Here is a 19,096-nt window from a genome sequence, read left to right as displayed (position 1 = left end):
GGAAGTGGTGGGTTCTGTAGATGTACTCGTGGAAGTGGTGGGGACTGCAGAAGTAGTCGTGGAAGTGGTGGAAACAGGAGACGTAGTCGTGGAAGTGGTAGGGACTGCAGATTTAGTCGTGGAATTGGTGGGGACAGCAGACGTAGTTGTGAAAGTGGTGGGGACTGTTGAAGTAGTTGTGGAAGTGGTGGGTTCTGTAGATGTACTCGTGGAAGTGTTGGGGACCGCAGACGTAGTTGTCGATGTGGTGGGGACAGCAGACGTAGTTGTGGAGATGATGGGAACTGGAGAAGTAGTCGAGGAAGTGGTGGGGATAGCAGACGTAGTTGTGGAGATGATGGGAATTGGAGAAGTAGTCTTGGAAGTGCTAGGGACTGCAGAAGTAGTCGTTGAGATGATGGTAACTGGAGCAATAGTCGTGGAGGTGGTGGGAACAGCAGACGTAGTCGTGGAAGTTGTAGGGACTGCAGAAGTAGTTGTTGAGATGATCAGAACGGGGGAAGTAGTCATGGAAGTGTTGGGGACCGCAGACGTAGTTGTGGAGATGATGGGAATTGGAGAAGTAGTCATTGAAGTGTTGGGGACTGCAGATTTAGTCGTCGAGGTGGTGGAGACAGCAGACGTAGTTGTGGAAGTGGTGGGGACTGTAGATGTACTCATGGAGATGATGGGAACCGGAGAAGTAGTTGTGGAAGTGGTGGGGACAGCAGACGTAGTTGTGGAGATGATGGGAATTGGAGAAGTAGTCATTGAAGTGTTGGGGACTGCAGATTTAGTCGTCGAGGTGGTGGAGTCAGCAGACGTAGTTGTGGAAGTGGTGGGGACTGTAGATGTACTCATGGAGATGATGGGAACTGGAGAAGTAGTCGTGGAAGTGGTGGGAACAGCAGACATACTCGTGGAAGTGGTAGGGACTGCAGACGTAGTTGTGGAGATGATGGAAACTGGAGAAGTAGTCGTGGAAGTGCTGGGGACTGCAGAAGTAGTTGTTGAGATGATGGGAACTGGAGCAGTACTCGTGGAAGTGGTGGGAACAGCAGACAGAGTCGTGGAAGTGGTAGGGACTGCAGATTTAGTCGTGGAAGTGGTGGGGACTGCAGACGTAGTTGTGAAAGTGGTGTGGACTGTTGAAGTAGTTATGGAAGTGGTGGGTTCTGTAGATGTACTCGTGGAAGTGGTGGGGACTGCAGACGTAGTTGTGGAAGTGGTGGGAACAGCAGACGTAGTCGCTGAAGTGGTAGGGACTGCAGAAGTAGTCATGGAGGTGGACGGGATTTCAGAAGGAGTCGTAGAGATGATGGGAACTGCAGAAGTAGTCGTGGAAGTGGTGGGGACTGCAGAAATAGTCGTTGAAATGATAGGAACTGGAGAAGTAGTCGTGGAAGTGGTGGGGACAGCAGACGTAGTTTTGGAGATGATGGGAACTGGAGAAGTAGTCGAGGAAATGGTGGGGACAGCAGATGTAGTTGTGGAGATGATGGGAATTGTAGAAGTAGTCTTGGAAGTGCTAGGGACTGCAGAAGTAGTCGTTGAGATGATGCTAACTGGAGCAATAGTCGTGGAGGTGGTGGGAACAGCAGACGTAGTCGTGGAAGTTGTAGGGACTGCAGAAGTAGTTGTCGAGATGATCAGAATGGGGGAAGTAGTCGTGGAAGTGTTGGGGACCGCAGACGTAGTTGTGGAAGTGGTGGGGATTGTAGATGTACTCATGGAGATGATGGGAACCGGAGAAGTAGTTGTGGAAGTGGTGGGGACAGCAGACGTAGTTGTGGAGATGATGGGAATTGGAGAAGTAGTCACTGAAGTGTTGGGGACTGCAGATTTAGTCGTCGAGGTGGTGGAGACAGCAGACGTAGTTGTGGAAGTGGTGGGGACTGTAGATGTACTCATGGAGATGATGGGAACCGGAGAACTAGTTGTGGAAGTGGTGGGGACAGCAGACGTAGTTGTGGAGATGATGGGAATTGGAGAAGTAGTCATTGAAGTGTTGGGGACTGCAGATTTAATCGTCGAGGTGGTGGAGTCAGCAGACGTAGTTGTGGAAGTGGTGGGGACTGTAGTTGTACTCATGGAGATGATGGGAACTGGAGAAGTAGTCGTGGAAGTGGTGGAAACAGCTGACGTAGTCATGGAAGAGGTAGGGACTGCAGAAGTAGTTGTCGAGATGGTCGAAATGGGGGAAGTAGTCGAGGAAGTGGTGGGGACTGCAGACGTAGTTGTGGAAGTGGTGGGGACTGTAGAGGTAGTTGTGCAAGTGGTGGGGACTGTAGATGTACTCGTGGAGATGGTGGAAACTGGAGAAGTAGTCGTGGAAGTGCTGGGGACTGCAGAAGTAGTTGTTGAGATGATGGGAACTGGAGCAGTACTCGTGGAAGTGGTGGGAACAGCAGACATAGTCGTGGAAGTGGTAGGGACTGCAGATTTAGTCGTGGAAGTGGTGGGGACAGCAGACGTAGTTGTGAAAGTGGTGGGGACTGTTGAAGTAGTGGAAGTGGTGGGTTCTGTAGATGTACTCGTGGAAGTGGTGCGGACTGCAGAAGTAGTTGTGGAAGTGGTGGGAACAGCAGACGTAGTCGCTGAAGTGGTAGGGACTGCAGAAGTAGTTGTGGAAGTGGACGGGACGTCAGAAGGAGTCGTAGAGATGATGGGAACTGCAGAAGTAGTCGTGGAAGTGGTGGGGACTGCAGAAGTAGTCGCTGAGATGATGGGAACTGGAGAAGTAGTCGTGGAAGTTGTGGGAACAGCAGACGTAGTCGTGGAAGTTGTAGGGACTGCAGAAGTAGTTGTCGAGATGATCAAAATGGGGGAAGTAGTCGTGGAAGTGTTGGGGACCGCAGACGTAGTTGTGGAAGTGGTGGGGATTGTAGATGTACTCATGGAGATGATGGGAACCGGAGAAGTAGTCGTGGAAGTGTTGGGGACCGCAGACGTAGTTGTGGAAGTGGTGGGGATTGTAGATGTACTCATGGAGATGATGGGAACCGGAGAAGTAGTTGTGGAAGTGGTGGGGACAGCAGACGTAGTTGTGGAGATGATGGGAATTGGAGAAGTAATCATTGAAGTGTTGGGGACTGCAGATTTAGTCGTCGAGGTGGTGGAGACAGCAGACGTAGTTGTGGAAGTGGTGGGGACTGTAGATGTACTCATGGAGATGATGGGAACCGGAGAACTAGTTGTGGAAGTGGTGGGGACAGCAGACGTAGTTGTGGAGATGATGGGAATTGGAGAAGTAGTCATTGAAGTGTTGGGGACTGCAGATTTAATCGTCGAGGTGGTGGAGTCAGCAGACGTAGTTGTGGAAGTGGTGGGGACTGTAGTTGTACTCATGGAGATGATGGGAACTGGAGAAGTAGTCGTGGAAGTGGTGGAAACAGCTGACGTAGTCATGGAAGAGGTAGGGACTGCAGAAGTAGTTGTCGAGATGGTCGAAATGGGGGAAGTAGTCGAGGAAGTGGTGGGGACTGCAGACGTAGTTGTGGAAGTGGTGGGGACTGTAGAGGTAGTTGTGCAAGTGGTGGGGACTGTAGATGTACTCGTGGAGATGGTGGAAACTGGAGAAGTAGTCGTGGAAGTGCTGGGGACTGCAGAAGTAGTTGTTGAGATGATGGGAACTGGAGCAGTACTCGTGGAAGTGGTGGGAACAGCAGACATAGTCGTGGAAGTGGTAGGGACTGCAGATTTAGTCGTGGAAGTGGTGGGGACAGCAGACGTAGTTGTGAAAGTGGTGGGGACTGTTGAAGTAGTGGAAGTGGTGGGTTCTGTAGATGTACTCGTGGAAGTGGTGCGGACTGCAGAAGTAGTTGTGGAAGTGGTGGGAACAGCAGACGTAGTCGCTGAAGTGGTAGGGACTGCAGAAGTAGTTGTGGAAGTGGACGGGACGTCAGAAGGAGTCGTAGAGATGATGGGAACTGCAGAAGTAGTCGTGGAAGTGGTGGGGACTGCAGAAGTAGTCGCTGAGATGATGGGAACTGGAGAAGTAGTCGTGGAAGTTGTGGGAACAGCAGACGTAGTCGTGGAAGTTGTAGGGACTGCAGAAGTAGTTGTCGAGATGATCAAAATGGGGGAAGTAGTCGTGGAAGTGTTGGGGACCGCAGACGTAGTTGTGGAAGTGGTGGGGATTGTAGATGTACTCATGGAGATGATGGGAACCGGAGAAGTAGTTGTGGAAGTGGTGGGGACAGCAGACGTAGTTGTGGAGATGATGGGAATTGGAGAAGTAGTCATTGAAGTGTTGGGGACTGCAGATTTAGTCGTCGAGGTGGTGGAGACAGCAGACGTAGTTGTGGAAATGGTGGGGACTGTAGATGTACTCATGGAGATGATGGGAACCGGAGAAGTAGTTGTGGAAGTGGTGGGGACAGCAGACGTAGTTGTGGAGATGATGGGAATTGGAGAAGTAGTCATTGAAGTGTTGGGGACTGCAGATTTAGTCGTCGAGGTGGTGGAGTCAGCAGACGTAGTTGTGGAAGTGGTGGGGACTGTAGATGTACTCATGGAGATGATGGGAACTGGAGAAGTAGTTGTGGAAGTGGTGGAAACAGCTGACGTAGTCAGGGAAAAGGTAGGGACTGCAGAAGTAGTTGTCGAGATGGTCGAAATGGGGGAAGTAGTCGAAGAAGTGGTGGGGACTGCAGACGTAGTTGTGGAAGTGGTGGGGACTGTAGAGGTAGTTGTGCAAGTGGTGGGGACTGTAGATGTACTCGTGGAGATGATGGGAACTGGAGAACTAGTCGTGGAAGTGGTGGGAACAGCAGACGTAGTCGTTGAAGTCGTAGGGACTGCAGACGTAGTTGTGGAGATGATGGAAACTGGAGAAGTAGTCGTGGACGTGCTGGGGACTGCAGAAGTAGTTGTTGAGATGATGGGAACTGGAGCAGTACTCGTGGAAGTGGTGGGAACAGCCGACATAGTCGTGGATGTGGTAGGGACTGCAGATTTAGTCGTGGAAGTGGTGGGGACAGCAGACGTAGTTGTGAAAGTGGTGGGGACTGTTGAAGTAGTTGTGGAAGTGGTGGGTTCTGTAGATGTACTCGTGGAAGTGGTGGGGACTGCAGAAGTAGTTGTGGAAGTGGTGGGGACTGCAGAAGTAGTCGTTGAGATGATGGAAACTGGAGAAGTAGTCGTGGAAGTGCTGGGGACTGCAGAAGTAGTTGTTGAGATGATGGGAACTGGAGCAGTACTCGTGGAAGTGGTGGGAACAGCAGACATAGTCGTGGAAGTGGTAGGCACTGCAGATTTAGTCGTGGAAGTGGTGGGGACAGCAGACGTAGTTGTGAAAGTGGTGGGGACTGTTGAAGTAGTGGAAGTGGTGGGTTCTGTAGATGTACTCGTGGAAGTGGTGGGGACTGCAGAAGTAGTTGTGGAAGTGGTGGGAACAGCAGACGTAGTCGCTGAAGTGGTAGGGACTGCAGAAGTAGTTGTGGAAGTGGACGGGACTTCAGAAGGAGTCGTAGAGATGATGGGAACTGCAGAAGTAGTCGTGGAAGTGGTGGGGACTGCAGAAGTAGTCGCTGAGATGATGGGAACTGGAGAAGTAGTCGTGGAAGTGGTGGGGACAGCAGACGTAGTTTTGGAGATGATGGGAACTGGAGAAGTAGTCGAGGAAATGGTCGGGACAGCAGACGTAGTTGTGGAGATGATGGGAATTGTAGAAGTAGTCTTGGAAGTGCTAGGGACTGCAGAAGTAGTCGTTGAGATGATGCTAACTGGAGCAATAGTCGTGGAGGTGGTGGGAACAGCAGACGTAGTCGTGGAAGTTGTAGGGACTGCAGAAGTAGTTGTCGAGATGATCAGAATGGGGGGAGTAGTCGTGGAAGTGTTGGGGACCGCAGACGTAGTTGTGGAAGTGGTGGGGATTGTAGATGTACTCATGGAGATGATGGGAACCGGAGAAGTAGTTGTGGAAGTGGTGGGGACAGCAGACGTAGTTGTGGAGATGATGGGAATTGGAGAAGTAGTCATTGAAGTGTTGGGGACTGCAGATTTAGTCGTCGAGGTGGTGGAGACAGCAGACGTAGTTGTGGAAGTGGTGGGGACTGTAGATGTACTCATGGAGATGATGGGAACCGGAGAAGTAGTTGTGGAAGTGGTAGGGACAGCAGACGTAGTTGTGGAGATGATGGGAATTGGAGAAGTAGTCATTGAAGTGTTGGGGACTGCAGATTTAGTCGTCGAGGTGGTGGAGTCAGCAGACGTAGTTGTGGAAGTGGTGGGGACTGTAGTTGTACTCATGGAGATGATGGGAACTGGAGAAGTAGTCGTGGAAGTGGTGGAAACAGCTGACGTAGTCATGGAAGAGGTAGGGACTGCAGAAGTAGTTGTCGAGATGGTCGAAATGGGGGAAGTAGTCGAGGAAGTGGTGGGGACTGCAGACGTAGTTGTGGAAGTGGTGGGGAATGTAGAGGTAGTTGTGCAAGTGGTGGGGACTGTAGATGTACTCGTGGAGATGGTGGAAACTGGAGAAGTAGTCGTGGAAGTGCTGGGGACTGCAGAAGTAGTTGTTGAGATGATGGGAACTGGAGCAGTACTCGTGGAACTGGTGGGAACAGCAGACATAGTCGTGGAAGTGGTAGGGACTGCAGATTTAGTCGTGGAAGTGGTGGGGACAGCAGACATAGTTGTGAAAGTGGTGGGGACTGTTGAAGTAGTGGAAGTGGTGGGTTCTGTAGATGTACTCGTGGAAGCGTTGGGGACCGCAGACGTAGTTGTTGATGTGGTGGGGGCAGCAGACGTAGTTGTGGAGATGATGGGAACTGGAGAAGTAGTCGGGGAAGTGGTGGGGACAGCAGACGTAGTTGAGGAGATGATGGGAATTGGAGAAGTAGTCTTGGAAGTGCTAGGGATTGCAGAAGTAGTCGTTGAGATGATGCTAACTGGAGCAATAGTCGTGGAGGTGGTGGGAACAGCAGACGTAGTCGTGGAAGTTGTAGGGACTGCAGAAGTAGTTGTCGAGATGATCAGAACGGGGGAAGTAGTCGTGGAAGTGTTGGGGACCGCAGACGTAATTGTGGAGATGATGGGAATTGGAGAAGTAGTCATTGAAGTGTTGGGGACTGCAGATTTAGTCGTCGAGGTGGTGGAGACAGCAGACGTAGTTGTGGAAGTGGTGGGGAATGTAGATGTACTCATGGAGATGATGGGAAGTGGAGAAGTAGTCGTGGAAGTGGTGGAAACAGCTGACGTAGTCAGGGAAAAGGTAGGGACTGCAGAAGTAGTAGTCGAGATGGTCGAAATGGGGGAAGTAGTCGAAGAAGTGGTGGGGACTGCAGACGTAGTTGTGGAAGTGGTGGGGACTGTAGAGGTAGTTGTGCAAGTGGTGGGGACTGTAGATGTACTCGTGGAGATGATGGGAACGGGAGAACTAGTTGTGGAAGTGGTGGGAACAGCAGACGTAGTCGTTGAAGTGGTAGGGACTGCAGACGTAGTTGTGGAGATTATGGAAACTGGAGAAGTAGTCGTGGAAGTGCTGGGGACTGCAGAAGTAGTTGTTGAGATGATGGGAACTGGAGCAGTACTCGTGGAAGTGGTGGGAACAGCAGACATAGTCGTGGATGTGGTAGGGACTGCAGATTTAGTCGTGGAAGTGGTGGGGACAGCAGACGTAGTTGTGAAACTGGTGGGGACTGTTGAAGTAGTTGTGGAAGTGGTGGGTTCTGTAGATGTACTCGTGGAAGTGGTGGGGACTGCAGAAGTAGTTGTGGAAGTGGTGGGAACAGCAGACGTAGTCGCTGAAGTGGTAGGGACTGCAGAAGTAGTTGTGGAAGTGGACGGGACTTCAGAAGGAGTCGTAGAGATGATGGGAACTGCAGAAGTAGTCGTGGAAGTGGTGGGGACTGCAGAAGTAGTCGCTGAGATGATGGGAACTGGAGAAGTAGTCGTGGAAGTGGTGGGAACAGCAGACATAGTCGTGGAAGTGGTAGGGACTGCAGATTTAGTCGTGGAAGTGGTGGGGACAGCAGACGTAGTTGTGAAACTGGTGGGGACTGTTGAAGTAGTTGTGGAAGTGGTGGGTTCTGTAGATGTACTCGTGGAAGTGTTGGGGACCGCAGACGTAGTTGTCGATGTGGTGGGGACAGCAGACGTAGTTGTGGAGATGATCGGAACTGGAGAAGTAGTCGGGGAAGTGGTGGGGACAGCAGACGTAGTTGTGGAGATGATGGGAATTGGAGAAGTAGTCGAGGAAATGGTCGGGACAGCAGACGTAGTTGTGGAGATGATGGGAATTGTAGAAGTAGTCTTGGAAGTGCTAGGGACTGCAGAAGTAGTCGTTGAGATGATGCTAACTGGAGCAATAGTCGTGGAGGTGGTGGGAACAGCAGACGTAGTCGTGGAAGTTGTAGGGACTGCAGAAGTAGTTGTCGAGATGATCAGAATGGGGGAAGTAGTCGTGGAAGTGTTGGGGACCGCAGACGTAGTTGTGGAAGTGGTGGGGATTGTAGATGTACTCATGGAGATGATGGGAACCGGAGAAGTAGTTGTGGAAGTGGTGGGGACAGCAGACGTAGTTGTGGAGATGATGGGAATTGGAGAAGTAGTCATTGAAGTGTTGGGGACTGCAGATTTAGTCGTCGAGGTGGTGGAGACAGCAGACGTAGTTGTGGAAGTGGTGGGGACTGTAGATGTACTCATGGAGATGATGGGAACCGGAGAAGTAGTTGTGGAAGTGGTAGGGACAGCAGACGTAGTTGTGGAGATGATGGGAATTGGAGAAGTAGTCATTGAAGTGTTGGGGACTGCAGATTTAGTCGTCGAGGTGGTGGAGTCAGCAGACGTAGTTGTGGAAGTGGTGGGGACTGTAGTTGTACTCATGGAGATGATGGGAACTGGAGAAGTAGTCGTGGAAGTGGTGGAAACAGCTGACGTAGTCATGGAAGAGGTAGGGACTGCAGAAGTAGTTGTCGAGATGGTCGAAATGGGGGAAGTAGTCGAGGAAGTGGTGGGGACTGCAGACGTAGTTGTGGAAGTGGTGGGGAATGTAGAGGTAGTTGTGCAAGTGGTGGGGACTGTAGATGTACTCGTGGAGATGGTGGAAACTGGAGAAGTAGTCGTGGAAGTGCTGGGGACTGCAGAAGTAGTTGTTGAGATGATGGGAACTGGAGCAGTACTCGTGGAAGTGGTGGGAACAGCAGACATAGTCGTGTAAGTGGTAGGGACTGCAGATTTAGTCGTGGAAGTGGTGGGGACAGCAGACGTAGTTGTGAAAGTGGTGGGGACTGTTGAAGTAGTGGAAGTGGTGGGTTCTGTAGATGTACTCGTGGAAGTGGTGGGGACTGCAGAAGTAGTTGTGGAAGTGGTGGGAACAGCAGACGTAGTCGCTGAAGTGGTAGGGACTGCAGAAGTAGTTGTGGAAGTGGACGGGACTTCAGAAGGAGTCGTAGAGATGATGGGAACTGCAGAAGTAGTCGTGGAAGTGGTGGGGACTGCAGAAGTAGTCGCTGAGATGATGGGAACTGGAGAAGTAGTCGTGGAAGTGGTGGGAACAGCAGACGTAGTCGTGGAAGTTGTAGGGACTGCAGAAGTAGTTGTCGAGATGATCAAAATGGGGGAAGTAGTCGTGGAAGTGTTGGGGACCGCAGACGTAGTTGTGGAAGTGGTGGGGATTGTAGATGTACTTATGGAGATGATGGGAACCGGAGAAGTAGTTGTGGAAGTGGTGGGGACAGCAGACGTAGTAGTGGAGATGATGGGAATTGGAGAAGTAGTCATTGAAGTGTTGGGGACTGCAGATTTCGTCGTCGAGGTGGTGGAGAAAGCAGACGTAGTTGTGGAAGTGGTGGGGAATGTAGATGTACTCATGGAGATGATGGGAACCGGAGAAGTAGTTGTGGAAGTGGTGGGGACAGCAGACGTAGTTGTGGAGATGATGGGAATTGGAGATGTAGTCATTGAAGTGTTGGGGACTGCAGATTTAGTCGTCGAGGTGGTGGAGTCAGCAGATGTAGTTGTGGAAGTGGTGGGGACTGTAGATGTACTCATGGAGATGATGGGAACTGGAGAAGTAGTCGTGGAAGTGGTGGAAACAGCTGAAGTAGTCATGGAAGAGGTAGGGACTGCAGAAGTAGTTGTCGAGATGGTCGAAAAGGGGGAAGTAGTCGAGGAAGTGGTGGGGACTGCAGACGTAGTTGTGGAAGTGGTGGGGACTGTAGAGGTAGTTGTGCAAGTGGTGGGGACTGTAGATGTACTCGTGGAGATGATGGAAACTGGAGAAGTAGTCGTGGAAGTGCTGGGGACTGCAGAAGTAGTTGTTGAGATGATGGGAACTGGAGCAGTACTCGTGGAAGTGGTGGGAACAGCAGACATAGTCGTGGAAGTGGTAGGGACTGCAGATTTAGTCGTGGAAGTGGTGGGGACAGCAGACGTAGTTGTGAAAGTGGTGGGGACTGTTGAAGTAGTGGAAGTGGTGGTTTCTGTAGATGTACTCGTGGAAGTGGTGGGGACTGCAGAAGTAGTTGTGGAAGTGGTGGGAACAGCAGACGTAGTCGCTGAAGTGGTAGGGACTGCAGAAGTAGTTGTGGAAGTGGACGGGACTTCAGAAGGAGTCGTAGAGATGATGGGAACTGCAGAAGTAGTCGTGGAAGTGGTGGGGACTGCAGAAGTAGTCGCTGAGATGATGGGAACTGGAGAAGTATTCGTGGAAGTGGTGGGAACAGCAGACGTAGTCGTGGAACTGGTAGGGACTGCAGATTTAGTCGTGGAAGTGGTGGGGACAGCAGACGTAGTTGTGAAAGTGGAGGGGACTGTTGAAGTAGTTGTGGAAGTGGTGGGTTCTGTAGATGTACTCGTGGAAGTGTTGGGGACCGCAGACGTAGTTGTCGATGTGGTGGCGACAGCAGACGTAGTTGTGGAGATGATGGGAACTGGAGAAGTAGTCGGGGAAGTGGTGGGGACAGCAGACGTAGTTGTGGAGATGATGGGAATTGGAGAAGTAGTCATTGAAGTGTTGGGGACTGCAGATTTAGTCGTCGAGGTGGTGGAGTCAGCAGACGTAGTTGAGGAAGTGGTGGGGACTGTAGATGTACTCATGGAGATGATGGGAACTGGAGAAGTAGTCGTGGAAGTGGTGGAAACAGCTGACTTAGTCATGGAAGAGGTAGGGACTGCAGAAGTAGTTGTCGAGATGGTCGAAATGGGGGAAGTAGTCGAGGAAGTGGTGGGGACTGCAGACGTAGTTGTGGAAGTGGTGGGGACTGTAGAGGTAGTTGTGCAAGTGGTGGGGACTGTAGATGTACTCGTGGAGATGATGGAAACTGGAGAAGTAGTCGTGGAAGTGCTGGGGACTGCAGAAGTAGTTGTTGAGATGATGGGAACTGGAGCAGTACTCGTGGAAGTGGTGGGAACAGCAGACATAGTCGTGGAAGTGGTAGGGACTGCAGATTTAGTCGTGGAAGTGGTGGGGACAGCAGACGTAGTTGTGAAAGTGGTGGGGACTGTTGAAGTAGTTGTGGAAGTGGTGGGTTCTGTCGATGTACTCGTGGAAGTGGTGGGGACTGCAGAAGTAGTTGTGGAAGTGGTGGGAACAGCAGACGTAGTCGCTGAAGTGGTAGGGACTGCAGAAGTAGTTGTGGAAGTGGACGGGACTTCAGAAGGAGTCGTAGAGATGATGGGAACTGCAGAAGTAGTCGTGGAAGTGGTGGGGACTGCAGAAGTAGTCGCTGAGATGATGGGAACTGGAGAAGTAGTCGTGGAAGTGGTGGGAACAGCAGACGTAGTCGTGGAAGTGGTAGGGACTGCAGATTTAGTCGTGGAAGTGGTGGGGACAGCAGACGTAGTTGTGAAAGTGGTGGGGACTGTTGAAGTAGTTGTGGAAGTGGTGGGTTCTGTAGATGTACTCGTGGAAGTGTTGGGGACCGCAGACGTAGTTGTCGATGTGGTGGGGACAGCAGACATAGTTGTGGAGATGATGGGAACTAGAGAAGTAGTCGGGGAAGTGGTGGGGACAGCAGACGTAGTTGTGGAGATGATGGGAATTGGAGAAGTAGTCTTGGAAGTGCTAGGGACTGCAGAAGTAGTCGTTGAGATTATGGTAACTGGAGCAATAGTCGTGGAGGTGGTGGGAACAGCAGACGTAGCCGTGGAAGTTGTAGGGACTGCAGAAGTAGTTGTCGAGATGATCAGAACGGGGGAAGTAGTCGTGGAAGTGGTGGGGACTGCAGAAGTAGTTGTGGAAGTGGTGGGAACAGCAGACGTAGTCGCTGAAGTGGTAGGGACTGCAGAAGTAGTTGTGGAAGTCGACGGGACTTCAGAAGGAGTCGTAGAGATGATGGGAACTGCAGAAGTAGTCATGGAAGTGGTGGGGACTGCAGAAGTAGTCGCTGAGATGATGGGAACTGGAGAAGTAGTTGTGGAAGTGGTGGGAACAGCAGACGTAGTCGTGGAAGTGGTAGGGACTGCAGATTTAGTCGTGGAAGTGGTGGGGACAGCAGACGTAGTTATGAAATTGGTGGGGACTGTTGAAGTAGTTGTGGAAGTGGTGGGTTCTGTAGATGTACTCGTGGAAGTGTTGGGGACCGCAGACGTAGTTGTCGATGTGCTGCGGACAGCAGACGTAATTGTGGAGATGATGGGAACTGGAGAAGTAGTCGTGGAAGTGGTGGGGACTGCAGAAGTAGTCGCTGAGATGATGGGAACTGGAGAAGTAGTCGTGGAAGTGGTGGGAACAGCAGACGTAATCGTGGAAGTGGTAGGGACTGCAGATTTAGTCGTGGAAGTGGTGGGGACAGCAGACGTAGTTATGAAAGTGGTGGGGACTGTTGAAGTAGTTGTGGAAGTGGTGGGTTCTGTAGATGTACTCGTGGAAGTGTTGGGGACCGCAGACGTAGTTGTCGATGTGGTGGGGACAGCTGACGTAGTTGTGGAGATGATGGGAACTGGAGAAGTAGTCGTGGAAGTGGTGGGGACAGCAGACGTACTTGTGGAGATGATGGGAACTGGAGAAGTAGTCGAGGAAATGGTGGGGACAGCAAACATAGTTGTGGAGATGATGGAAACTGGAGAAGTAGTCGTGGAAGTGCTGGGGACTGCAGAAGTAGTTGTTGAGATGATGGGAACTGGAGCAGTACTCGTGGAAGTGGTGGGAACAGCAGTTATAGTCGTGGAAGTGGTAGGGACTGCAGATTTAGTCGTGGAAGTGGTGGGGACAGCAGACGTAGTTGTGAAAGTGGTGGGGACTGTTGAAGTAGTTGTGGAAGTGGTGGGTTCTGTAGATGTACTCGTGGAAGTGGTGGGGACTGCAGAAGTAGTTGTGGAAGTGGTGGGAATAGCAGACGTAGTCTCTGAAGTGGTAGGGACTGCAGAAGTAGTCGTGTAAGTGGACGGGACTTCAGAAGGAGTCGTAGAGATGATGGGAACTGCAGAAGTAGTCGTGGAAGTGGTGGGGACTGCAGAAGTAGTCGTTGAGATGATGGAAACTAGAGAAGTAGTCGTGGAAGTGGTGGGGACAGCAGACGTAGTTGTGGAGATGATGGGAACTGGAGAAGTAGTCGAGGAAATGGTGGGGACAGCAGACGTAGTTGTGGAGATGATGGGAATTGGAGAAGTAGTCTTGGAAGTGCTAGGGACTGCAGAAGTAGTCGTTGAGATGATGCTAACTGGATAAATAGTCGTGGAGGTGGTGGGAACAGCAGACGTAGTCGTGGAAGTTGTAGGGACTGCAGAAGTAGTTGTCGAGATGATCAGAATGGGGGAAGTAGTCGTGGAAGTGTTGGGGACCGCAGACGTAGTTGTGGAAGTGGTAGGGACTGTAGATGTACTCATGGAGATGATGGGAACCGGAGAAGTAGTTGTGGAAGTGGTGGGGACAGCAGACGTAGTTGTGGAGATGATGGGAATTGGAGAAGTAGTCATTGAAGTGTTGGGGACTGCAGATTTAGTCGTCGAGGTGGTAGAGACAGCAGACGTAGTTGTGGAAGTGGTGGGGACTGTAGATGTACTCATGGAGATGATGGGATCCGGAGAAGTAGTTGTGGAAGTGGTGGGGACAGCAGACGTAGTTGTGGAGATGATGGGAATTGGAGAAGTAGTCATTGAAGTGTTGGGGACTGCAGATTTAGTTGTCGAGGTGGTGGAGTCAGCAGACGTAGTTGTGGAAGTGGTGGGGACTGTAGATGTACTCATAGAGATGATGGGAAGTGGAGAAGTAGTCGTGGAAGTGGTGGAAACAGCTGACGTAGTCATGGAAGAGGTAGGGACTGCAGAAGTAGTTGTGGAAGTGGTGGGGACTGTAGAGGTAGTTGTGCAAGTGGTGGGGACTGTAGATGTACTCGTGGAGATGATGGAAACTGGAGAAGTAGTCGTGGAAGTGCTGGGGACTGCAGAAGTAGTTGTTGAGATGATGGGAACTGGAGCAGTACTCGTGGAAGTGGTGGGAACAGCAGACATAGTCGTGGAAGTGGTAGGGACTGCAGATTTAGTCGTGGAAGTGGTGGGGATAGCAGACGCAGTTGTGAATGTGGTGGGGACTGTTGAAGTAGTGGAAGTGGTGGGTTCTGTAGATGTACTCGTGGAAGTGGTGGGGACTGCAGAAGTAGTTGTGGAAGTGGTGGGAACAGCAGACGTAGTCGCTGAAGTGGTAGGGACTGCAGAAGTAGTTGTGGAAGTGGACGGGACTTCAGAAGGAGTCGTAGAGATGATGGGAACTGCAGAAGTAGTCGTGGAAGTGGTGGGGACTGCAGAAGTAGTCGCTGAGATGATGGGAACTGGAGAAGTAGTCGTGGAAGTGGTGGGAACAGCAGACATAGTCGTGGATGTGGTAGGGACTGCAGATTTAGTCGTGGAAGTGGTGGGGACAGCAGACGTAGTTGTGAAAGTGGTGGGGACTGTTGAAGTAGTTGTGGAAGTGGTGGGTTCTGTAGATGTACTCGTGGAAGTGGTGGGGAGTGCAGAAGTAGTTGTGGAAGTGGTGGGAACAGCAGACGTAGTCGCTGAAGTGGTAGGGACTGCAGAAGTAGTCGTGGAAGTGGACGGGACTTCAGAAGGAGTCGTAGAGATGATGGTAACTGCAGAAGTAGTCGTGGAAGTGGTGGGGACTGCAGAAGTAGTCGTTGAGATGATGGGAACTGGAGAAGTAGTCGTGGAAGTGGTGGGGACAGCAGACGTAGTTGTGAAAGTGGTGGGGACTGTTGAAGTAGTTGTGGAAGTGGTGGGTTCTGTAGATGTTCTCGTGGAAGTGGTGGGGAGTGCAGAAGTAGTTGTGGAAGTGGTGGGAACAGCAGACGTAGTCGCTGAAGTGGTAGGGACTGCAGAAGTAGTTGTGGAAGTGGACAGGACTTCAGAAGGAGTCGTAGAGATGATGGGAACTGCAGAAGTAGTCGTGGAAGTGGTGGGGACTGCAGAAGTAGTCGCTGAGATGATGGGAACTGCAGAAGTAGTCGTGGAAGTGGTGGGAACAGCAGACGTAGTCGTGGAACTGGTAGGGACTGCAGATTTAGTCGTGGAAGTGGTGGGGACAGCAGACGTAGTTGTGAAAGTGGTGGGGACTGTTGAAGTAGTTGTGGAAGTGGTGGGTTCTGTAGATGTACTCGTGGAAGTGGTGGGGACAGCAGACGTAGTTGTGAAAGTGGTGGGGACTGTTGAAGTAGTTGTGGAAGTGGTGGGTTCTGTAGATGTACTCGTGGAAGTGTTGGGGACCACAGACGTAGTTGTCGATGTGGTGGGGGCAGCAGACGTAGTTGTGGAGATGATGGGAACTGGAGAAGTAGTCGAGGAAATGGTGGGGACAGCAGACGTAGTTGTGGAGATGATGGGAATTGGAGAAGTAGTCTTAGAAGTGCTAGGGACTGCAGAAGTAGTCGTTGAGATGATGCTAACTGGAGCAATAGTCGTGGAGGTGGTGGGAACAGCAGACGTAGTCGTGGAAGTTGTAGGGACTGCAGAAGTAGTTGTCGAGATGATCAGAATGGGGGAAGTAGTCGTGGAAGTGTTGGGGACCGCAGACGTAGTTGTGGAAGTGGTGGGGATTGTAGATGTACTCATGGAGATGATGGGAACCGGAGAAGTAGTTGTGGAAGTGGTGGGGACAGCAGACGTAGTTGTGGAGATGATGGGAATTGGAGAAGTAGTCATTGAAGTGTTGGGGACTGCAGATTTAGTCGTCGAGGTGGTGGAGACAGCAGACGTAGTTGTGGAAGTGGTGGGGACTGTAGATGTACTCATGGAGATGATGGGAACCGGAGAAGTAGTTGTGGAAGTGGTGGGGACAGCAGACGTAGTTGTGGAGATGATGGGAATTGGAGAAGTAGTCATTGAAGTGTTGGGGACTGCAGATTTAGTTGTCGAGGTGGTGGAGTCAGCAGACGTAGTTGTGGAAGTGGTGGGGACTGTAGTTGTACTCATGGAGATGATGGGAACTGGAGAAGTAGTCGTGGAAGTGGTGAAAACAGCTGACGTAGTTATGGAAGAGGTAGGGACTGCAGAAGTAGTTGTCGAGATGGTCGAAATGGGGGAAGTAGTAGAAGAAGTGGTGGGGACTGCAGACGTAGTTGTGGAAGTGATGGGGACTCTAGAGGTAGTTGTGCAAGTGGTGGGGACTGTAGATGTACTCGTGGAGATGGTGGAAACTGGAGAAGTAGTCGTGGAAGTGCTGGGGACTGCAGAAGTAGTTGTTGAGATGATGGGAACTGGAGCAGTACTCGTGGAAGTGGTGGGAACAGCAGACATAGTCGTGGAAGTGGTAGGGACTGCAGATTTAGTCGTGGAAGTGGTGGGGAGAGCAGACGTAGTTGTGAAAGTGGTGGGGACTGTTGAAGTAGTGGAAGTGGTGGGTTCTGTAGATGTACTCGTGGAAGAGGTGGGGACTGCAGAAGTAGTTGTGGAAGTGGTGGGAACAGCAGACGTAGTCGCTGAAGTGGTAGGGACTGCAGAAGTAGTTGTGGAAGTGGACAGGACTTCAGAAGGAGTCGTAGAGATGATGGGAACTGCAGAAGTAGTCATGGAAGTGGTGGGGACTGCAGAAGTAGTCGCTGAGATGATGGGAACTGGAGAAGTAGTCGTGGAAGTGGTGGGAACAGCAGACGTAGTCGTGGAAGTTGTAGGGACTGCAGATTTAGTCGTGGAAGTGGTGGGGACAGCAGACGTAGTTGTGAAAGTGGTGGGGACTGTTGAAGTAGTTGTGGAAGTGGTGGGTTCTGTAGATGTACTCGTGGAAGTGGTGGGGACAGCAGACGTAGTTGTGAAAGTGGTGGGGACTGTTGAAGTAGTTGTGGAAGTGGTGGGTTCTGTAGATGTACTCGTGGAAGTGTTGGGGACCACAGACGTAGTTGTCGATGTGGTGGGGGCAGCAGACGTAGTTGTGGAGATGATGGGAACTGGAGAAGTAGTCGAGGAAATGGTGGGGACAGCAGACGTAGTTGTGGAGATGATGGGAATTGGAGAAGTAGTCTTAGAAGTGCTAGGGACTGCAGAAGTAGTCGTTGAGATGATGCTAACTGGAGCAATAGTCGTGGAGGTGGTGGGAACAGCAGACGTAGTCGTGGAAGTTGTAGGGACTGCAGAAGTAGTTGTCGAGATGATCAGAATGGGGGAAGTAGTCGTGGAAGTGTTGGGGACCGCAGACGTAGTTGTGGAAGTGGTGGGGATTGTAGATGTACTCATGGAGATGATGGGAACCGGAGAAGTAGTTGTGGAAGTGGTGGGGACAGCAGACGTAGTTGTGGAGATGATGGGAATTGGAGAAGTAGTCATTGAAGTGTTGGGGACTGCAGATTTAGTCGTCGAGGTGGTGGAGACAGCAGACGTAGTTGTGGAAGTGGTGGGGACTGTAGATGTACTCATGGAGATGATGGGAACCGGAGAAGTAGTTGTGGAAGTGGTGGGGACAGCAGACGTAGTTGTGGAGATGATGGGAATTGGAGAAGTAGTCATTGAAGTGTTGGGGACTGCAGATTTAGTTGTCGAGGTGGTGGAGTCAGCAGACGTAGTTGTGGAAGTGGTGGGGACTGTAGTTGTACTCATGGAGATGATGGGAACTGGAGAAGTAGTCGTGGAAGTGGTGAAAACAGCTGACGTAGTTATGGAAGAGGTAGGGACTGCAGAAGTAGTTGTCGAGATGGTCGAAATGGGGGAAGTAGTAGAAGAAGTGGTGGGGACTGCAGACGTAGTTGTGGAAGTGATGGGGACTCTAGAGGTAGTTGTGCAAGTGGTGGGGACTGTAGATGTACTCGTGGAGATGGTGGAAACTGGAGAAGTAGTCGTGGAAGTGCTGGGGACTGCAGAAGTAGTTGTTGAGATGATGGGAACTGGAGCAGTACTCGTGGAAGTGGTGGGAACAGCAGACATAGTCGTGGAAGTGGTAGGGACTGCAGATTTAGTCGTGGAAGTGGTGGGGAGAGCAGACGTAGTTGTGAAAGTGGTGGGGACTGTTGAAGTAGTGGAAGTGGTGGGTTCTGTAGATGTACTCGTGGAAGAGGTGGGGACTGCAGAAGTAGTTGTGGAAGTGGTGGGAACAGCAGACGTAGTCGCTGAAGTGGTAGGGACTGCAGAAGTAGTTGTGGAAGTGGACAGGACTTCAGAAGGAGTCGTAGAGATGATGGGAACTGCAGAAGTAGTCGTGGAAGTGGTGGGGACTGCAGAAGTAGTCGCTGAGATGATGGGAACTGGAGAAGTAGTCGTGGAAGTGGTGGGAACAGCAGACGTAGTCGTGGAAGTTGTAGGGACTGCAGAAGTAGTTGTCGAGATGATCAAAATGGGGGAAGTAGTCGTGGAAGTGTTGGGGACCGCAGACGTAGTTGTGGAAGTGGTGGGGATTGTAGATGTACTCATGGAGATGATGGGAACCGGAGAAGTAGTTGTGGAAGTGGTGGGGACAGCAGACGTAGTTGTGGAGATGATGGGAATTGGAGAAGTAGTCATTGAAGTGTTGGGGACTGCAGATTTCGTCGTCGAGGTGGTGGAGACAGCAGACGTAATTGTGGAAGTCGTGGGGACTGTAGATGTACTCATGGAGATGATGGGAACCGGAGAAGTAGTTGTGGAAGTGGTGGGGACAGCAGACGTAGTTGTGGAGATGATGGGAATTGGAGAAGTAGTCATTGAAGTGTTGGGGACTGCAGATCTAGTCGTCGAGGTGGTAGAGTCAGCAGACGTAGTTGTGGAAGTGATGGGG

The 19,096-nt window shown here is 51.3% G+C and overlaps 3 protein-coding genes across 3 annotated transcripts; all 3 read right to left on the bottom strand.

Moving 5' to 3' along the window:
• Window positions 1-213: 213 nt before the first annotated feature.
• LOC129340032 (mucin-2-like) lies at window positions 214-3,710 on the bottom strand (the record flags this gene model as incomplete). Its single annotated transcript, XM_054994575.1, has 3 exons — window positions 3,290-3,710; window positions 1,471-2,962; window positions 214-1,143 (listed from the first exon to the last, which is right to left on the bottom strand). Coding segments are annotated over exons 1-3 (2,784 nt in total), but the record flags the coding sequence as incomplete, so codon positions are not given.
• Window positions 3,711-3,880: 170 nt separating this feature from the next.
• On the bottom strand, window positions 3,881-8,903 carry LOC129340031 (mucin-2-like). The gene is made up of 2 exons (XM_054994574.1): window positions 7,691-8,903; window positions 3,881-3,908 (listed from the first exon to the last, which is right to left on the bottom strand). The coding sequence occupies exons 1-2, from the start codon at window positions 8,866-8,868 to the stop codon at window positions 3,881-3,883; spliced, it is 1,206 nt and encodes a 401-aa protein (XP_054850549.1). The 5' UTR covers window positions 8,869-8,903.
• A 6,896-nt stretch (window positions 8,904-15,799) lies between these two features.
• LOC129340030 (mucin-2-like) lies at window positions 15,800-18,933 on the bottom strand. Its single transcript, XM_054994573.1, has 3 exons — window positions 18,930-18,933; window positions 16,472-18,020; window positions 15,800-15,803 (listed from the first exon to the last, which is right to left on the bottom strand). Exons 1-3 carry the CDS (start codon window positions 18,931-18,933, stop codon window positions 15,800-15,802), a joined length of 1,557 nt encoding a protein of 518 aa, XP_054850548.1.
• Window positions 18,934-19,096: the final 163 nt, after the last annotated feature.

The sequence above is a fragment of the Eublepharis macularius genome, chromosome 12 (assembly GCF_028583425.1).
Source record: "Eublepharis macularius isolate TG4126 chromosome 12, MPM_Emac_v1.0, whole genome shotgun sequence".
Lineage (NCBI taxonomy): Eukaryota > Metazoa > Chordata > Lepidosauria > Squamata > Eublepharidae > Eublepharis > Eublepharis macularius.
The sequence above is the reverse complement of the archived record's forward strand: the minus strand, read 5'-3'. Positions and strand labels throughout refer to the sequence as shown.

Excerpts from the sequence above, each read along its gene's own strand:
- LOC129340031 (XM_054994574.1), bottom strand. The coding sequence starts at position 8,868 with ATGACTACGTCAGCTGTTTCCACCACTTCCACGACTACTTCTCCAGTT. Across the intron at positions 3,909-7,690 it reads CCCACCACTTCCACAACTAC|TTCCCATCATCTCTACGACT; the intron begins TTCTGCAGTCCC and ends CTACTTCTGCAG.